Source organism: Rhinoderma darwinii, chromosome 2, assembly GCF_050947455.1.
Source record: "Rhinoderma darwinii isolate aRhiDar2 chromosome 2, aRhiDar2.hap1, whole genome shotgun sequence".
Classification (NCBI taxonomy): domain Eukaryota; kingdom Metazoa; phylum Chordata; class Amphibia; order Anura; family Rhinodermatidae; genus Rhinoderma; species Rhinoderma darwinii.
Genome location: NC_134688.1, coordinates 379,449,927 through 379,466,888, shown reverse-complemented (window position 1 = coordinate 379,466,888; position 16,962 = coordinate 379,449,927). Strand labels below are relative to the sequence as shown.

Below are 16,962 nucleotides of genomic sequence, written 5' to 3'. Positions count from 1 at the left end.
AAATTATAAATAATAAAATAATATAACAAAAAACGCAATTAGGCAATACGCAGTTGCTCACAGAATTTGAATACAACCTCTTGCGGAGTGCGTTTACAAGGAACTTCAAATACACCATTCATCCTTGCAGCACTACCTCTTCTATTTTTATCAAAGTAGTGATAGTAACCAATAGAATTTCTACTTTGTTAATTTTGACAAAAGTCGCAATTATACATTGTAACATCGACAACTTTACAATGTGGCAATATTAAAAGGGGACATTGCACAATATAATCTTTCTGTCCCTATTGCAGTCGGTATCAATACAATTGAAGGCGACCATTAACCCTCCACGCTCCTTTTCCTCCTTTCCCCTTTCCTATTATCTCTAGAATTCAATAGGTGGTGTACACCTGAGCATGGAGGGATAACTTATTCCATTTAATTTAAGAATACAAGTGGAGTTCTCCTCTACGAATCTCATATTTTTATTCCTCAGATAGGTAATCAAATTGTCACTTGCAGTAAAGCATATGCAAGTGTAGATTCATCCTCAAAATTGCATTGTGTGAACAATGACTTACTGGAGACCAAGAACTTGTGATCTAGGCCTATATTTGTCGATCCATCCAAAATGTTACATGTAGGAGACAAATTGGTCACAAATTCACTTTGGTTAATCATTTTTTTTTCTGATTAACATTATGGTGACTTTTCAGGCTAGAAAATATATTTTTTACTCTCCAACCCTTCAAAATCCTGCTGTGGTCCAGTCAGTGCATTCAGAGAACTCTAGCTCCAAAAAGGGTTATTTGCCAACACACAAAGAAATTGCTACAAAAATGACATCATTAGAAGAACCCAAGTTTCTGCAGAAGATATCCAAACAACTCACACTGCAACTCAAGTCATATTAGGTGTGGTTTAAGAGAGAAGTACAGAACACACACACAGTGCAGCTTCTGCAACTTTAGTTCCTGTCAAATTTTGGATGTGAAACATCACTCACGGTAAGTCAATATACCAGAGAATTCTATAGATCAATTTTGCATTGTATTTGAATTTTACAAGCATCTTTGTATACCAGGTTTTATGTCCATGCCTAACTAAACCCACCAAAAAATTATTAGAATGTAACCAAATAAAGTAAAACAACCATTATCCGGAGCGTATTATCCCATTATGGATTTGCGCTTTGGTTTAGGTTAACCATGCAATGCAAATAACGGTCTTGGTTAGAATTGGCCACCATGCAGTCGATTAATCGTATGAAGGATCTGACCATCTCAGAGTGGTGAAAGAACATCCGTAATTGTACCAAGCAAGGTCGCACGTAAGCAGGCTGCAATCATATGCACTTTTACCAAATTATTTCACGGTGTGCATTCAAGAAAAGACCGGTTCTTGCATCTCTATATTCAGCTCTGCTAATCCTGCTCCCAGTCTTTCAGATAGTAGTTGTCCAGATAAAAGGTTGGTGCCTCAGAGGTGTTGAGCGACAAAATGCATCTATCTGTTGTTGTACCACCTTGTGAAATTAATAGACGGCCTCCAAAACCCTTTAGGCGCTATTCTTGCCATCAAAATAGTGGAAACCTTGACGGAAACGCAACACGCTTAGAAGTCAAAGAGATCAGTTTGTTGCCGTTCGGATATGCCATAAATTGGATTGGGCACAGAATCATGGCTTCCGTTACGAACATTTGTACAAAGCCTTACACTGACAGACTACACATAGTTGCGCTTAAAATTCTATTGTACGTGTACATACGTCTGCTCAAAAAGCACAAGCGATGGGGTAGCGCCACAGTCGCTTTGGGTGTGTCATATTGATGTTGATATGTAAAGCTCTTCGTGGTCATGATAGATTTTCTCGTAGGAATCTTTTTAAGCACATCTCTACTAGGCTCAGCGGGTCGATTGCACTGTTGATGTTGATGTAGATGTGGTTACGGCTATGGTTGCGACTTTAAAGAAAGATTAAGGTTAACTTATTGGCGCAAAATAGCAGTTGTTTAAAAATACCTATATAGATATATACTTTCCCTCCAACTTATATTACAGCATGCTATAGGTTTCTAATTGCTGTATGAATATATGTGATCTGTGACCCCGAAATCGGAATTTATTTATGCGGTTTAATATTGGTTTAAAGGCTATGTAAACCTTTGAAAAGGCAAAAAAAAAAAAAAAGTTTGTCTGTGACACGCAGGATCCACCTGTAAACCATCACATCTAAGTTATGAACTTCGATGTGATGGTTTACAGGTGGATCCTGTGTGTCTCACTGTCACTGAACCAGTCAGGTCCGCGGGACTGACTGATTCAGTGAATAGCGCTAGACAGAGCAGCTATATCTAAAAATGTAAAAATAATTTTTAATAAAATGTATTTACAAAGTCACACAAAACACGCTGACATACCTTTTTATTAAAAAAAAAAAAAAGTTGCCTTTCAAAGGTTTACATAGCCTTTAATAATGTATGTGCAATTCACAGTATATACAACAGTCATTTTCCTTGTGTTTGCAGACCGCCTACAGACAGCATGATTAATGATACAGAATGCCTCCACTTCAGCGCCATTACCTTCACCGGTCTACCTATAGTTTATTCACTGATGTTTTTGCCGAGTATTTCTGGAAACATCATGTCACTCGTGATATTCAAAAGACTGAGCAGAAAGACATCGACACACATCTATCTCATTAACCTTGCCATCTCCAACATGGTTGTAGTAACTGGCATACCCTTTCAAATAGTTTACTACAGCCAAGCAGAGAACTGGCCCTACAACTCTGTGCTATGCTCCATTGTTTACCAAGCGGCGAGCATACTCACACATTGCAGTATGTGTGTGAGCATCGCAATTTTCTGCTGGATTGCAGTGAGTCGATATGCTACGCTAGTAAGACATAAAGATCGGATGCGGGTTGCACCTAAAACCACATATGAAAAAATTATTTTTGGACAAATTCTTAAAACCTTCCGGAAACCCCATTTTGCCTTTTATCTGTGTGCTGGTATGTGGTTCAGTTTGCTATGCCCAAACATAATATTTTTTCTGCTAAACCTGGATCTTGCTGCAGATAAACATTGTTTCCATAAAGAAGCGGACATTGTTCAGCAGGCATATAGGATTACAACCACTATAGAGTCAACCTGTTTTTTCATATTGCTCCTAGTTGTATTGTTGTTTTACTACTTTTTTATCAAGCATATGCAACAGCTTCAAGCCAACAGCTGCATAGAAGAAAAGCATCTAGTTTATACCAAGGTAAAAAACAACATCATCATCATAGTAGCTTTACTACTGCTCTGCTACACGCCTTATCACATATCCAAGCTTATCTTGGTAGGATTTGACGACTCACATGGATGTCAACAGCTAAGTGCCCTGATTGAAATTAAAAATTGTTGTTTGTGTCTTGCGGAGTTCAGAAGTTGTACAGATCCCATTGTTTATTTTTGCTTAGACGATACCTTTAAAAATAATTTTCCATTTTTGCTTAAAAAATGCTCTAAAGACGACGACGTCGTCGTCTGTTCATCAACGGCAAACAATCAATCGACTGTACAAACACCAACCGTATCTGGGAGGATTATACAAAGCACAGTAACAAATGAATACAGTGTCTAACAAGTTAAAAACAAAAGAAACATAAAATGGTCGGAACAGTCACATTACAGATTTATAGGTATCTGATCAGGCTTACTGCAGCATCAGTAACTTGCTAATAATAGAGAGCAAACCTAAAAAGGATATTTACAGCCCCAAAACAGCAGAACCAGGTGAGCGCACAGACAAAAATACATGAAAAATTAAACAAATTGCCAAGGGCAGAAGACCAGAGGTTAAAAAACAGACTGGAAACCGGTAAAGACGTCATGAATGCAATTACTACACGGAGCCAAAAAGAGCACGGGGACACTGCTGAATGACCGAGGACAAAAACCAGACTCCGTGGGGCTGTAAATATACTCGTATGGTCTGAAATGTGTTCACAGAGGATGAATTTGGATTTTAGAGTATGGGGGACGACGACTTCATCTAAAACATATAACATAAGCCCAGACACCATTTTATTTTTAATGCTAAACCTTCTCAAGGAAAGTTTAGAAATAACAGATTAGGGAAGGAGCACACACGCAGTGGCCGGAAGCTGCTAATCTTTGAGCTACACACGGAACGTTTCGTGGCGAATATTTTTATAGGGAGTTTTAACCCTCTAGGCGTTTTTTTTTCTCTAGAGCCATAACGATTGTGTTCTTTTTCCATAGACATAGCTGTGTGAGGTCTTTTTTTGTGTTTTTCTTTGTAGGCAGAGTTATATTTTTTTTTAATCGCACCATTTTGGAATGCATAACTTATTGATTAACTTTTATTAACTTTTTTTGGGAGAGAGGGGGAGGGAGTTGTTTTGTGTTGCCATATTCTAAGAGACATAACCTCTTTATTTTTCCTGCCAACGTAGCTGTATGAGCGCATGTTTTTTGAGGGATGACTTGTAGTTAATAGCGATATAATTTTCAGCTACATTTGACCTTTTGATCACTATTGTTTTATTTGGAGGGCAGGGTGAACAGAAAACAGCAACTGACATTGTTTTTGCGACATTCATTGTTCAGGTAAAAATGTAATAGCTTTGTTATTCGGGTCATTACAGAAACGTCTATATCAATTATGTGCAGTTTTTTTCTTTCTTCATAATAAAAGCATTTTCTAAGGGGGAAAAAATGGGTTTTTATTTTTTTTTTGTTACTTGGTGTTTATTTTTTATTATAAACTTTATTGATCTATTTTCCCCTTCTTTTTTTTTTTGTCCCACTATGGGACTTCACTTTGCGATCGCCTTTATAATACACTGCAATACTTCTGTATTGTAACGTATTATGCCTGTCAGTGTAAAATGGACAGCCATTCTATTAGGCCCTCCCTCTGTCAGGACCTACACTGGGATCGAGTGACAAGTGCAGTATAAAAAGGTGCATCCAACAATGCATTCCTCTGGTCTGCAGGACAATAGTTAAAAATAGGAAAAATTTAGCACAAAAATTCTGTGTGTTGCCCTAGCTTAGATCAAGTCATAATTACCTCAAAGACCAAATCATTTTATTTTTACCCTCCAAGGATTTAAAACCCAAGCACTCATAACATTTGTATTTTTTGTTAGGAGTCAAAAGACAGACAGAATACCCACGTGGCGTTTTTAATGCAGTTATATTACTAGTATGGTACATACCAAGGCCTCATACACGTGCATGGGGGTCGTATGGCTCCTTCGTACGTTGCCTCTGTGCACTGCTATACAGGCTTCTTCCGGCAAATTATTGATAGAAATATTCTCCCCTAGAAGCATTTGCACTCCGACCTCTGTACCTCCGTATGCTTCTCCTTTCATACAGTGTAGCCCCTATTTATCTCTATAGCAGCCCTATTATTGCTCTGCACAAAACAAGACAATATGGCCGTGTACATGAGCCGTAAAGTCTACCAGTAAACATTACTTTAGTATATTGCAGCAGCATTTCAAACATTATAGGTCTTCCTGAGGATATATGGAAAAACACTAAGGAAGCATAAGACTTTAGTTCAAACCAACCTTGAAATTGAAGTAATGAAAGTGCATTGAAAACACGTTTGTGTGCGGTCTTTTAATTTGTATTGAAGATGGGGGACGGTGGGTACAAGGACTTGCATACTTCAAGCATTAGAACACGATATCTGATGCAAATGGATTTCTCTGTGAAGTTATAAAGTATGTGATGCCTTGGAAAAGTTCCTTTTAGCTGGAATTTGATGGTACTTATTTTTATATTATTTGATATTAAATATTTTTTGTATGGGGAAGAGAGTAAAAGAATTTTACGGAAAGGCTTCCACTTTTTTTTTTTTTTATCATAAAGGTTGGGGATGCTTTAAAAGATGTTAAAGTGAAAACACAAAACTGCTTGAAAATAGGCCTTATAAAATTACACTGAATGCCCCATGGTTCACGGATACACATCCGCAGCTGTCCGTATTTACGGAAATCGCCCATATGCTTCTATGGGAGAGTCCGTGCCATAATTACGGGCAAGAATAGATTTTATATTTTTTTTTCAGGAAGGACACCCATCCGTAAAAACACTGAAAAGGTGTCCTTGGCCAATAGAAATGAATGGGTCTGTAATTACGGATGAAATACACGGTCGTGTGCATGGGGCCTAAGGATAGAAAAAAAAAAATGTTTCATTTATCAGTCACCAATTTCTGGGGGTTAGGTAGGAGTTTAGGGCCTATGTGTAATATGTATACATATTACAGGGCCCCGTATATCTTGGTTGTATGGAGCTATAATCTGACTGTGTATGAGAGCTAACAAAAAGACAAAACAAGAGCAATTTATTTGAAATAGAAAAAAAAAAAACAACATACCGACCCCCCCTCCTGCCATACTAGCGACGCAATCCTCTATTCTGAGCACAACCCGACCTCCTGGTATCACGGTTTATCCCATGTGACAGCTGCAGTCGATCAAAGGATTAAGCGGTCATATGGACTACAGCATCATCCCAGGTGGGCAGGCTACGCTCCAGAGGGACGCGTCGCCATGATTACGGCTAGGGTAATTATAAACTTTCTTTTTTTCCCTGATTTCTGCGCGGGCACGCCACCCAAAAAGTTGCACCACAATTTGTGCAGTTTTTCGGATAAGAATTCCCTGCAGGTTCCAGGGCGGATAAGCTGTGAACTTTTACACAGCGTATTCACGCAGTGTGTGCCTACCCAAACAATGGACCCGTGAAGCCACATAATGTTCCCTTTAAGGGCTATGTACACCTTTTGCACAGTTTTAATTTTTTGCTTGCATTGTATGTTTTTTGCAAAATAAAACACTTCTAATTAGTCTTAATTAAAAATTCCCTATCATTTGTCTTCTGTGCCTGCCATGTATTTCAGTACATGGCCAGCTGCTGTATTCAGTTCTCTCTCTGATCCGTCAGTCAGTAGCTCCTCCTTTGTATGAGCATTTAGTCTGACATTGGCGCATGTGCAAGGTCCGACTGGCATCTGCTGTGCAGATGAGAACAGGAGGGAGAACACAGAGAAGGCTGCGCGTGCACAGGAAATCCACACAGCCACAGAAGAGAACATGTGACCAGTGCTGGGAAACGCCCCTTAGAAAAGAGAACATGTGACCAGTGCTAGGGAACAACCCTAGCGAAGAGAACATGGGACAAGTGCTGAGGAGCGCCCTCTAGAGAAGAGACCGTGTGCTAGGGAACCCTCAGAGAATAAGTATGAATGGAAAAAAGATTGCAAACTGGTTGACCGCTGATGAAGACATAAAAAAGAAAGCTCAATGAATACAACATAAGTGCTTTATAACTTTTTTTCTGCAGGGACTGTGTGCATGAAAAATCAATATACATGCATGTTACTTAGGTTTCCATAGCCTTTAAAATACAACTTTAACTCCATTAAAGGCACTCAATATAGTGTAAATAATATAAAAAGCACAATTCCTGCTACTATGCTCTTAACACAATGTATATAATGGTATTGAAGTAACCTGATCTATATTAGTATAAATTCACAAGCAGCAAAGCCATTGCAGAAAATTCTGTGACTGAAAATCTGTTTCATATACACTACCGTTCAAAAGTTTGGGGTCACCCAGACAATTTTGTGTTTTCCATGAAAACTCACTTATATTTATCAAATGAGTTGCAAAATGACTAGAAAATATAGTCAAGACATTAACAAGGTTAGAAATAATGATTTTTATTTGAAATAATAATTTTCTCCTTCAAACTTTGCTTTCGTCAAAGAATGCTCCATTTGTAGCAATTACAGCATTGCAGACATTTGGCATTCTAACTGTTAATTTGCTGAGGTAATCGGGAGAAATTTCACCCCATGCTTCCAGAAGGCCCTCCCACAAGTTGGATAGGCTTGATGGGCACTTCTTGCGTACCATACGGTCAAGCTGCTCCCACAACACCTCTATGGGGTTGAGATATGGTGACTGCGCTGGCCACTCCATTACAGATAGAATACCAGCTGCCTGCTTCTTCCCTAAATAGTTCTTGCATAATTTGGAGGTGTGCTTTGGGTCATTGCCCTGTTGTAGGATGAAATTGGCTCCAATTAAGCGCTGTCCACAGGGTATGGCATGGCGTTGCAAAATGGAGTGATAGCCTTCCTTATTCAAAATCCCTTTTACCTTGTACAAATCTCCCACTTTACCAGCACCAAAGCAACCCCAGACCATCACATTACCTCCACCATGCTTGACAGATGGCGTCAGGCACTCTTCCAGCATCTTTTCAGTTGTTCTGCGTCTCACAAATGTTCTTCTGTGTGATCCAAACACCTCAAACTTCGATTCGTCTGTCCATAACACTTTTTTCCAATCTTCCTCTGTCCAATGTCTGTGTGCTTTTGCACATATTAATCTTTTCCTTTTATTAGCCAGTCTCAGATATGGCTTTTTCTTTGCCACTCTGCCCTGAAGGCCAGCATCCCGGAGTCGCCTCTTCACTGTAAACGTTGACACTGGCGTTTTGCGGGTACTATTTAATGAAGCTGCCAGTTGAGGACCTGTGAGGCGTCTATTTCTCAAACTAGAGACTCTAATGTACTTGTCTTGTTGCTCAGTTGTGCAGCGGGGCCTCCCACTTCTCTTTCTACTCTGGTTAGAGCCTGCTTGTGCTGTCCTCTGAAGGGAGTAGTACACACCGTTGTAGGAAATCTTCAGTTTCTTGGCAATTTCTCGCATGGAATAGCCTTCATTTCTAAGAACAAGAATAGACTGTCGAGTGTCACATGAAAGCTCTCTTTTTCTAGCCATTTTGAGAGTTTAATCGAACCCACAAATGTAATGCTCCAGATTCTCAACTAGCTCAAAGGAAGGTCAGTTTTATAGCTCCTCTAAACAGCAATACTGTTTACAGCGGTGCTAACATAATTGCACAAGGGTTTTCAAGTGTTTTCTAATCATCCATTAGCCTTCTAACAGTTAGCAAACACAATGTACCATTAGAACACTGGAGTGATGGTTTCTGGAAATGGGCCTCTATACACCTATGTAGATATTGCATTAAAAACCAGACATTTGCAGCTAGAATAGTCATTTAGCACATTAACAATGTATAGAGTGTATTTCTGATTAATTTAATGTTATCTTCATTGAAAAAAACTGTGCTTTTCTTTCAAAAATAAGGAAATTTCTAAGTGACCCTAAACTTTTGAACGGTAGTGTATATCTGTATGTGGTTGTTTCTGCGCCATGTGCGTGGGTCTCTGCATATTCCATTCAGATGAATGGGACAGTTGTTGCAGAAATTTCTACAAATCTGCCACGTGTGACCATACACCTACATGGACGGATATGCCACTGCAGCCAGTACTCCCACTCAAGTGGTTTAGTGCATATGACCATAACACTTTGGTCTATTAAACTTGCGACAATGTCGTTATCGCCCCTCATCATAAGCTTTGCCAAACAGGCAGTTTCAGACATATCTGGCCAAATTTTATATTCAGACCCATCACAACAACGCTCAGGCTATGAGCAAAGGGGCAGGGCCCTTCTTATAGCCCAGGGTGATCATGGGCTAATTCATGATAATTCCCATGTGCGTCCGCTGGCCCTTTAAGGCCGAGCACGCGCACCCTACGGGACACAGCGGACCGGAGTGAAAGTAAGCGCTGGCGTCTCCTGGGAAGGAGATGTGGGCCAGCGCTCACAGAGCCGCTGTAGCGGCCATGGATGCTACACATTGCCATTGATTTCAATGGCAATGCTTCAGTTGCAGTTGGTTTCAGTTTGTTTCTGTTCCGTAAAGTTTCCCTTTTTTTTTTCACGTAAACAATAGCATAGTAGACTATAGTTTCCGCAGAAAAAAAAACCAGAACAGAAACCAACTGAAACGGAAGCAACAGAAACCAACTGAAACGGAAGCATTACCATTGTAATAAAGGATAGGTCATCAATTTTAATAACCTGGATAACCCCTTTAATCCATTTCGTATAGCCAGGTAGTGTTGGACTGGTATCTCTTGGGCCCACCAGAGGAAAGGATTCACAGGGGCATCAGGAAGTCTCAGTGATGCATACCTGCCATCCATCACTTTACTTCTTACTGCATTACTATTAAAATATTACATTTTAAGATATGTTCTCACATTGCAGATTTCTTTCGACAGTGTGACAAAATATACAGGTAAATCCATGCCGATATTTTCGACACCTAATTCACCCTCAGAGGAGAACAGTAAGCTGCCCCCAACCTGCACGGCTTATGAATGGAGTTCATAATATTTTTTATAGGGTTAGGATTGTTTTTTGCGTTAAGGAGCTCCAAATTATCAACTTGCCTTAACACAGCCAAAACCATATATTTTTGGATTTTGTTTAAATTTAACATATTTTATTAGCAGGGTAAAAGCATGCTAAAAAGGTAAAAGTGAATCCATATGTCACAGCTGATCGGCAAGAAGACCCAGGACGATACAGGGGGAAACGGCTGCCCACCTCTCCATTGTCCTCCTTCCACCTGCAGCTATAGGATGTAACAAGAAGGGTGAAAGTGACAAAATACCCTTTGTTTGCTTGTAGCCATTACTTGGTGTCACAATTTACAGTAGTTGCTGACAAAGGGCTCCACAGCATTAGGTTTATTCATGGTCATCATTCCTCTATATTGTGACATTGAGGAAGTTGTAGTTTTGTCCCCATAGCAGATTTGGTCAGTGACTTCATGTCCAGGGAACTTCCCTCCACCGCACAACCCAATCCACAGTTCCAACTTAGTCTTCCAGCATTGCCCACATCTCCCCTTATGCAACTTCTCATGCCACCGCGGCCCTCTCCCATGTGCTGTCCCACCACCTTCACTCAGGGGATGTGCCGTTAGAAATAGAAATACATTTAATGGTTAGGGTTGTAGATATTTCTCTTAAGAAAAAATATTTAACATAAAAAAAATATTTGTTTCCTACCCTCTGAACTAGGGCTGGGCAATTAAATGAAGAAATAAACCAAAATTCAGTGCAGATAACCGCCACTATCTTGCACATCGGTCAGTTTTTTTCCCGGTTTCAACTAGATCTGCGTCCTCGGGATGGAGATACGGTTGAATACAATGGTAGAGAAGGGGGCCGTTAGGCCCCTGCTCTACCATTAACTACATAACACCGGCCGCTCATGCATACAGGTGTGAGGCAGTGGCGTCATCATGCCTGCCTGCGGCCAGCCACACAGACTGGAGTAGCAGAGGGATCTACTCCAATCGTCGTTGGAAATGGGTTAGGGTAGTATCTATTTTGTTATTTTTATTAGGCACTATTGGGGCTGTGTGTGGGCATTATACTGCGTGGATGCAGTTGTGGAGGCATTTTACTTCTGTGTGGGGGCATTATACTGTGTGCGGCAGCTAAGGAGTGCTTTATATGGTGTGGAGGGCAGCAGTGGGGGAATTATACGGTGTGAGGATCACTATGGGGTCATTATACTGTGTGGGGGGCAGTGTTAAGGGGTATATTATATACAGTAGAATACAGCAGGCTCAGGGAATATATATTAACACAATGGCCTAGCATGCAAGTAGGAGGTGTAGAATGCAAAAGGGGTGTGGCCTAAACAATTGTTCATTAACCATAATCGAGGTTACATATTCCATTAATCGGGATTTTGATTTAGGTCAGTCGCCCAGCCCTACTCTGAACTTGCATTTTTATCAGATTGTGTTAGACCAAAAAAAATAAAAAATACAATTCTAGTGCGCTCACTATATACTCTGCTTCAACTAAAGCAATAAAACTACATATGCAGAAAGCTCCCCTAGTGGAGACTGCAGGAAGTCAGAATTTTATCTTTTAAAGGCTAAGTGCACTATGTAGTTTACACTGCAGCCGTCCCGAATTGTATCTATGTATCTTAGAAAAATGGCTGCTAACGAATATTCATTACGGGTTCTGCACGCTTAGAAAACCGGACTCCGAAAATGATTGATCAAACTATTCAGAGCTGCACTGAATGCGATTGGTCAGTGCAGCTATAGCCTGTGGGCTATGTTCACATCTGCATCGGAGGCTCCGTTTGCCAGAGTCTTCCGGAGAAAAAAGCGCAGTATGCAGCGCGATTGTGTCCGGTAAAATCACAGACACCTGACGGACAGCAGACGGAACCGTTGGTTCTGTTATTCCCTTGTTCTGCTCCTCTGACTGAGCAGAACAACAGAACACACCAACACAGGTGTAAACCCAGCCTTCGACTCATTCATACACGAACCGACCATTAAGATTAGTTAGCTTCAATGTGAAAGTTACTAGAAATGGAATAAAAAAATAAATAAAAAAAAAAACACCAAAATGTTATATATTGTTTAACCGAATGCCCACAAGAGAATTTACAGTAAAACTGTATAAAATCTAAAAAATGTATGACAGATGCACAAGTGTTACATTCCGATGCAACACTAGAAACAGTAGTCAAACACATTTTGCTTTTACATGTTTACACACAATAATAAAACACTAGAATTTACTATAATCTACTTTTAGCAATAATTTATTGCACTCCATAGCACAAAAGCATATAGAAAATACAGTATATTGAGCCAGGCTGGGGAAAGATGAAATTAATATTACATTTTGTTTTATTGGTTACATCAAAAGTATGGCAAAAATTCATTCTTACCTTTACATCTCTGTGAATGATATTATTATCGTGACAGTAGCGCAGAGCTTCTAAAATCTGTCGCATGTAGTGGCTGTAAAGAGACCAAACAAATATGGAATAAAGCCAAATATCTAATGTTCCCAATAAAGCATAACCAAAACATCAATTCCTCAGTTATCAAGATCTTTGCTTGCGGTCCATAGGAATCTTTATGGCTTACTCCCAGTGAATAAAAATCTGTCCTGGTCATGTGATTGATACACATACTGTAACCACTCCTTTACCTGCGAGTCCAAGTTCCATCTTGTAATGAGGACACACCGGTGCACAGCTCGTTACATTAAACTCTGTTTTAGACTGGGTTCAAATTGCGCGTTTGCGGCTTTTTTTAAAGCGCTGCGCAAAAAAAACACGCCTCTGAAAAAATATCCACGCTTTTTTTACAAAGTGTTTCAGCTGGAAGCCTGTGACCATTAAAGAGGATCTTTCACCCCCCTTGCGCTTTGACCACTTTTGACTTTCCTGACAGAGCCTCATTTTTCAAATCTGACATGACTTTCTTTATGTGGTAATAACATTCCAGAGATTGTTTTCTTAGGACACATTGGACTTTATGTTACTGGTAAAATTTAGCCGATACAATCAGTAATTAATTGTGAAAAACACTAAAATGTAAAAAAAAAAAAAAATGCTATATTTTGATGTATCTGCTTTTTTTTTTTTAAACTCGCGCCCAGTGTTAAGAGTCTGGCTTGGGGAGCAGTGTCCGTACGGCTCAGCTTGATCGACAGGTATCTCTTTACACAAATGAGGAGACCGGTCAATCAAGCTTGTAGGGAGGGAGAAGCCAGAGGGTAGAACCTTCCATCTGAGCCAATTCTTATTAAAAAGCTGCAGTGCTTTAGAGTAAAACATAGTATAAAAGCTATGGAAAACTTTGACATGGAAAAAAAGTTTTTTTTATAAATGTATACAGCTACCTGTAGTTTAAAAAAAAAATTGCACTAAGTTATTGGCTGCAATCTTCATTCCTTTATCCATGTTCAGACCCCCTGATCTTCAGTTTACAAGCTGCTGGTAGTTTTGGACTTTCCTCATGTGGGCTTGTCCCTCTCCCGAATACATGCTGGATTTGAGTTCTGTGTGACCAGGATGCTGCGGTCTTCCCTTGCTTTCATGTATCAGCACAGCTTTCTCTAGACTGATGTGAGATTCCACCTTTGCTCTCCTATCCCAATATAAGCTTGGATACTGACAGCCTGTGTGATCTGCTCTCCCTGAATACTTGGAATCTTTCCTTCCTCTCCACACTCTGATCTGCTGTGTGTCCTCCCTATTCCGGCTGCTCTCTAACACAGAGAAGGGAGGGCGAGAGCAGATTACATCAGCCTGTCAGGAGCAGCGAACTGACTAAAAGCAGCAACACAGCAAATTTACAGGAGCTGCCCGGACTCTACAGAAGCACAATGGTAAGAAATTTTGAATGACTTATTTAAAAAGTTGCTTAAAGGGTAACTAAATGTTCGACAAACTTCTGACATGTCAGAAGTCTTGATTGGTGAGGGTCCAAGCACCCCCCCACCAATCACTAAAACAAAGTGGCAGAAGTACTCGTGTGAGCGCTCAGCCGCTTTGTGTCTGTTCGGCTTTTTCCGAAAATCAATCGGAGTACGGGCTCAATAGAAAGTCTGAGCCCGTACTCCCAAACATCGGCTTTGCGAAAAATGACGAACAGAAACTAAACGGCTGAGCACTCACACGAGCACTTCTGCCGCTCCATTTTAGCGATTGATGGGGGTCTCAGTGCTCGGACCCCCAGCAATCAAAACTTAGGACATGTCACTATGACGTCAGAAGTTTGTCGAACATTTAGCTACCCTTTAACTTTGCATTTAGGAAGCAAATAAAACAATCAGGGCACCTGTCACAACTATTCTACCCGCGGTTAGGGCAGCATGAATGTTCCGATTGGTTCCCTGTAAGCTTCCGTATCAAATTAACCAGGATTCATGTTCTGTCCTACAGTATTACTGGACTGCTATCACTATCTTCGGAACGGTCTCAAATCAGATTACTTAAAATTAAGTTTAGTTTTATACTCCAAGACCATAGATTTCAATAAATTCAGTGGATTGTCTTTAAAAGGTTACGTAAACCTTTGAAAGCAAATTATTACTTATTTTAATAGAGAGGTCAGCGTGTTTTATGCAACTTTATAATTAGTTTTTACAAAAAAAATATTTTTACTTTTTGAGATGCAGCTGTACTGTATTTTGTACACAGAGCAGCTATATCTTACGCTGAATCCTTTACCGTTCAGGTCTGCGGGTCTTTGACTATGTCGGATTGCGTCAGCGGAAGATACAGCTGCTCTGTATACAGAGCTGCTGTATCTCAAAAAGAATTTAATAAAAACTAAACAAGGTTGCACAAAACACACTATTTCATTTTATTTTTTTAATATAAAGTTCAATCAGTTTTCAAAAGGTGTACATGGCCTTTAACAGCTTAGGGTATAATGATATATTGCTAACCAAGATTAATTATAGTTATACCGTAAGAACAAATATATTGAGAAGCACATTGCAGTTGGGAAATAAACAAAAACAAAGTGACCTTCAAAAACATCTAGTCCAAACTTTATTTACACGACCGGTTGTCAAAACGGCCGTGTAAAACGTCAGTTTTTCCGGATCCCATATAGACGCGAGTCTATTGAGGGATCCGGGTAATGGGGCAAAAATAGGACATGTCCTATTTTTCCCCGGGTTGTTCACACGGTCTGTAAAATAAACGACCGTGGGAATAGCCCCATAAAGATGCATTGATTTTAACGTAGCCATGTGACCGCCGTAAAAAAAAAAAAATATGTCCCTCACCGGGCCGATTATCCCGGTCAAAGTTCTTGAAAAAGTGCCCATAAGGTTTGAGGGTACTGAACAAACAATGGATAATTATAGCAATAGCTCATGAACCAATATAAACCATAAAGATGCGAAACGCAAGTCACTTATTGAAGCACCCAAAATGAATAATGCAGCTAGATATACTATATGGACAAAAGTATTGGGACATTGAATTCAGGCGTTTTATTCAGTCCCATTACCACAGGAGTATAAAGCCAAGCGCCCAGTCATGCAGTCTGCCGTTACAAACATTTGTGAAAGACTGGGTCATTCTGAAGAACTCCCTGTATTCCAGCATAGTACTGTAATTGGATGCCACCATGGCAAGAAGTCAGTTTGTGCATTATTTAGAAGGGAAGAAATTTCACAATCAACTGTGAGTGGTATTACAAAGTGGAAGCGTTTAGAAAGCACACCAACTCCGCTACATACTGGTAGACCACGTAAAGTTACAGAGCAGTCATTGAGTGCTGGGGCGCAGAGTGTATAAAAGTCACCAATGCTCTGCTTACTCAATAACTGCACAGTTCCAAACAAAAACACTGTGCGCTTGTTGGCACGGGTTTTCATGGCCGAGCAGTGCATGCAAGCCTTACATCACCAAGCACAATGACAAGCATCAGATGGAGTGGTGTAAAGCAAGTCGCCACTAGACTCTGGAGAAGTGGAGTGATAAATCACGCTTCTCCATCTGGCAGAAGAGTCTGGGTTTGGTGAATGCCAGGACAACTTTACCTGCCTGACTGCAATGTGCCAACCGTAAAGTTTGGTGGAGGATTGATAATGCTATAGGGATGTTTTTGAGGGGTTGGCCTAGGCCCCTTCGTTCCACTGAAGGGAAATCTTAAGGATTCAGCATACCAAGACATTTTGGACAATTGTACGCCTCCAACTTTTGTAGGAACAGTTTGGGGAAGGCCCTTTTCTGTTCCAGCATGAATGTGCCCCAGTGCACAAAGTAAGGCCCATAATGGTATGGTTGGGTGAGTTTCGTGCATAAGAACTTGACTGGCCCACACAGAACCCTGATCTCAACCGCATCCAACACCTTTGGGATGAATAGAACAGAGATTGTGAGCCAGGCCCTCTCATCCAACATCAGTGTCTCACCTCACAAATGCTCATCTGGATGAATGGGCAAAAATTCCAACAGTCACACTCCAAAATCTTGCAGAAAATCTTGGAAGAGGAGTGGAAGCTGTTTTAGCTGTGGGGGGGGGGGATTAATGTCAATGGATTGGGAATGAGGGGTTATAAAATCTCCTGTATGTGTAGTTGTCCCAATACTTTTTCTCCATATAGTGTATGTAGATGGCTTTGAACAAGGAAAACATGTGACTGCATAAACGATTATTCGCCATCCTACAAACCTGGAAAAGGTTCTAATTTGCGCACAGATGGCTA

At 40.3% G+C, this 16,962-nt stretch overlaps 2 protein-coding genes across 15 annotated transcripts in view; one reads left to right on the top strand and one right to left on the bottom strand.

The window, feature by feature from the left end:
• Window positions 1–16,962, bottom strand: part of CASK (calcium/calmodulin dependent serine protein kinase) — a 295,974-nt gene that overhangs the window by 193,764 nt on the left and 85,248 nt on the right. For all 14 annotated transcript variants that reach the window (XM_075853921.1, XM_075853923.1, XM_075853929.1 and 11 more), the window contains exon 5: window positions 12,671–12,743. In XM_075853921.1, coding sequence (XP_075710036.1) covers window positions 12,671–12,743 — 73 coding nt within the window. The remainder of the gene's footprint in view (window positions 1–12,670; window positions 12,744–16,962) is intronic.
• On the top strand, window positions 2,530–3,621 carry GPR82 (G protein-coupled receptor 82). The gene has a single exon (XM_075854759.1). It carries the CDS (start codon window positions 2,530–2,532, stop codon window positions 3,619–3,621), a length of 1,092 nt encoding a protein of 363 aa, XP_075710874.1.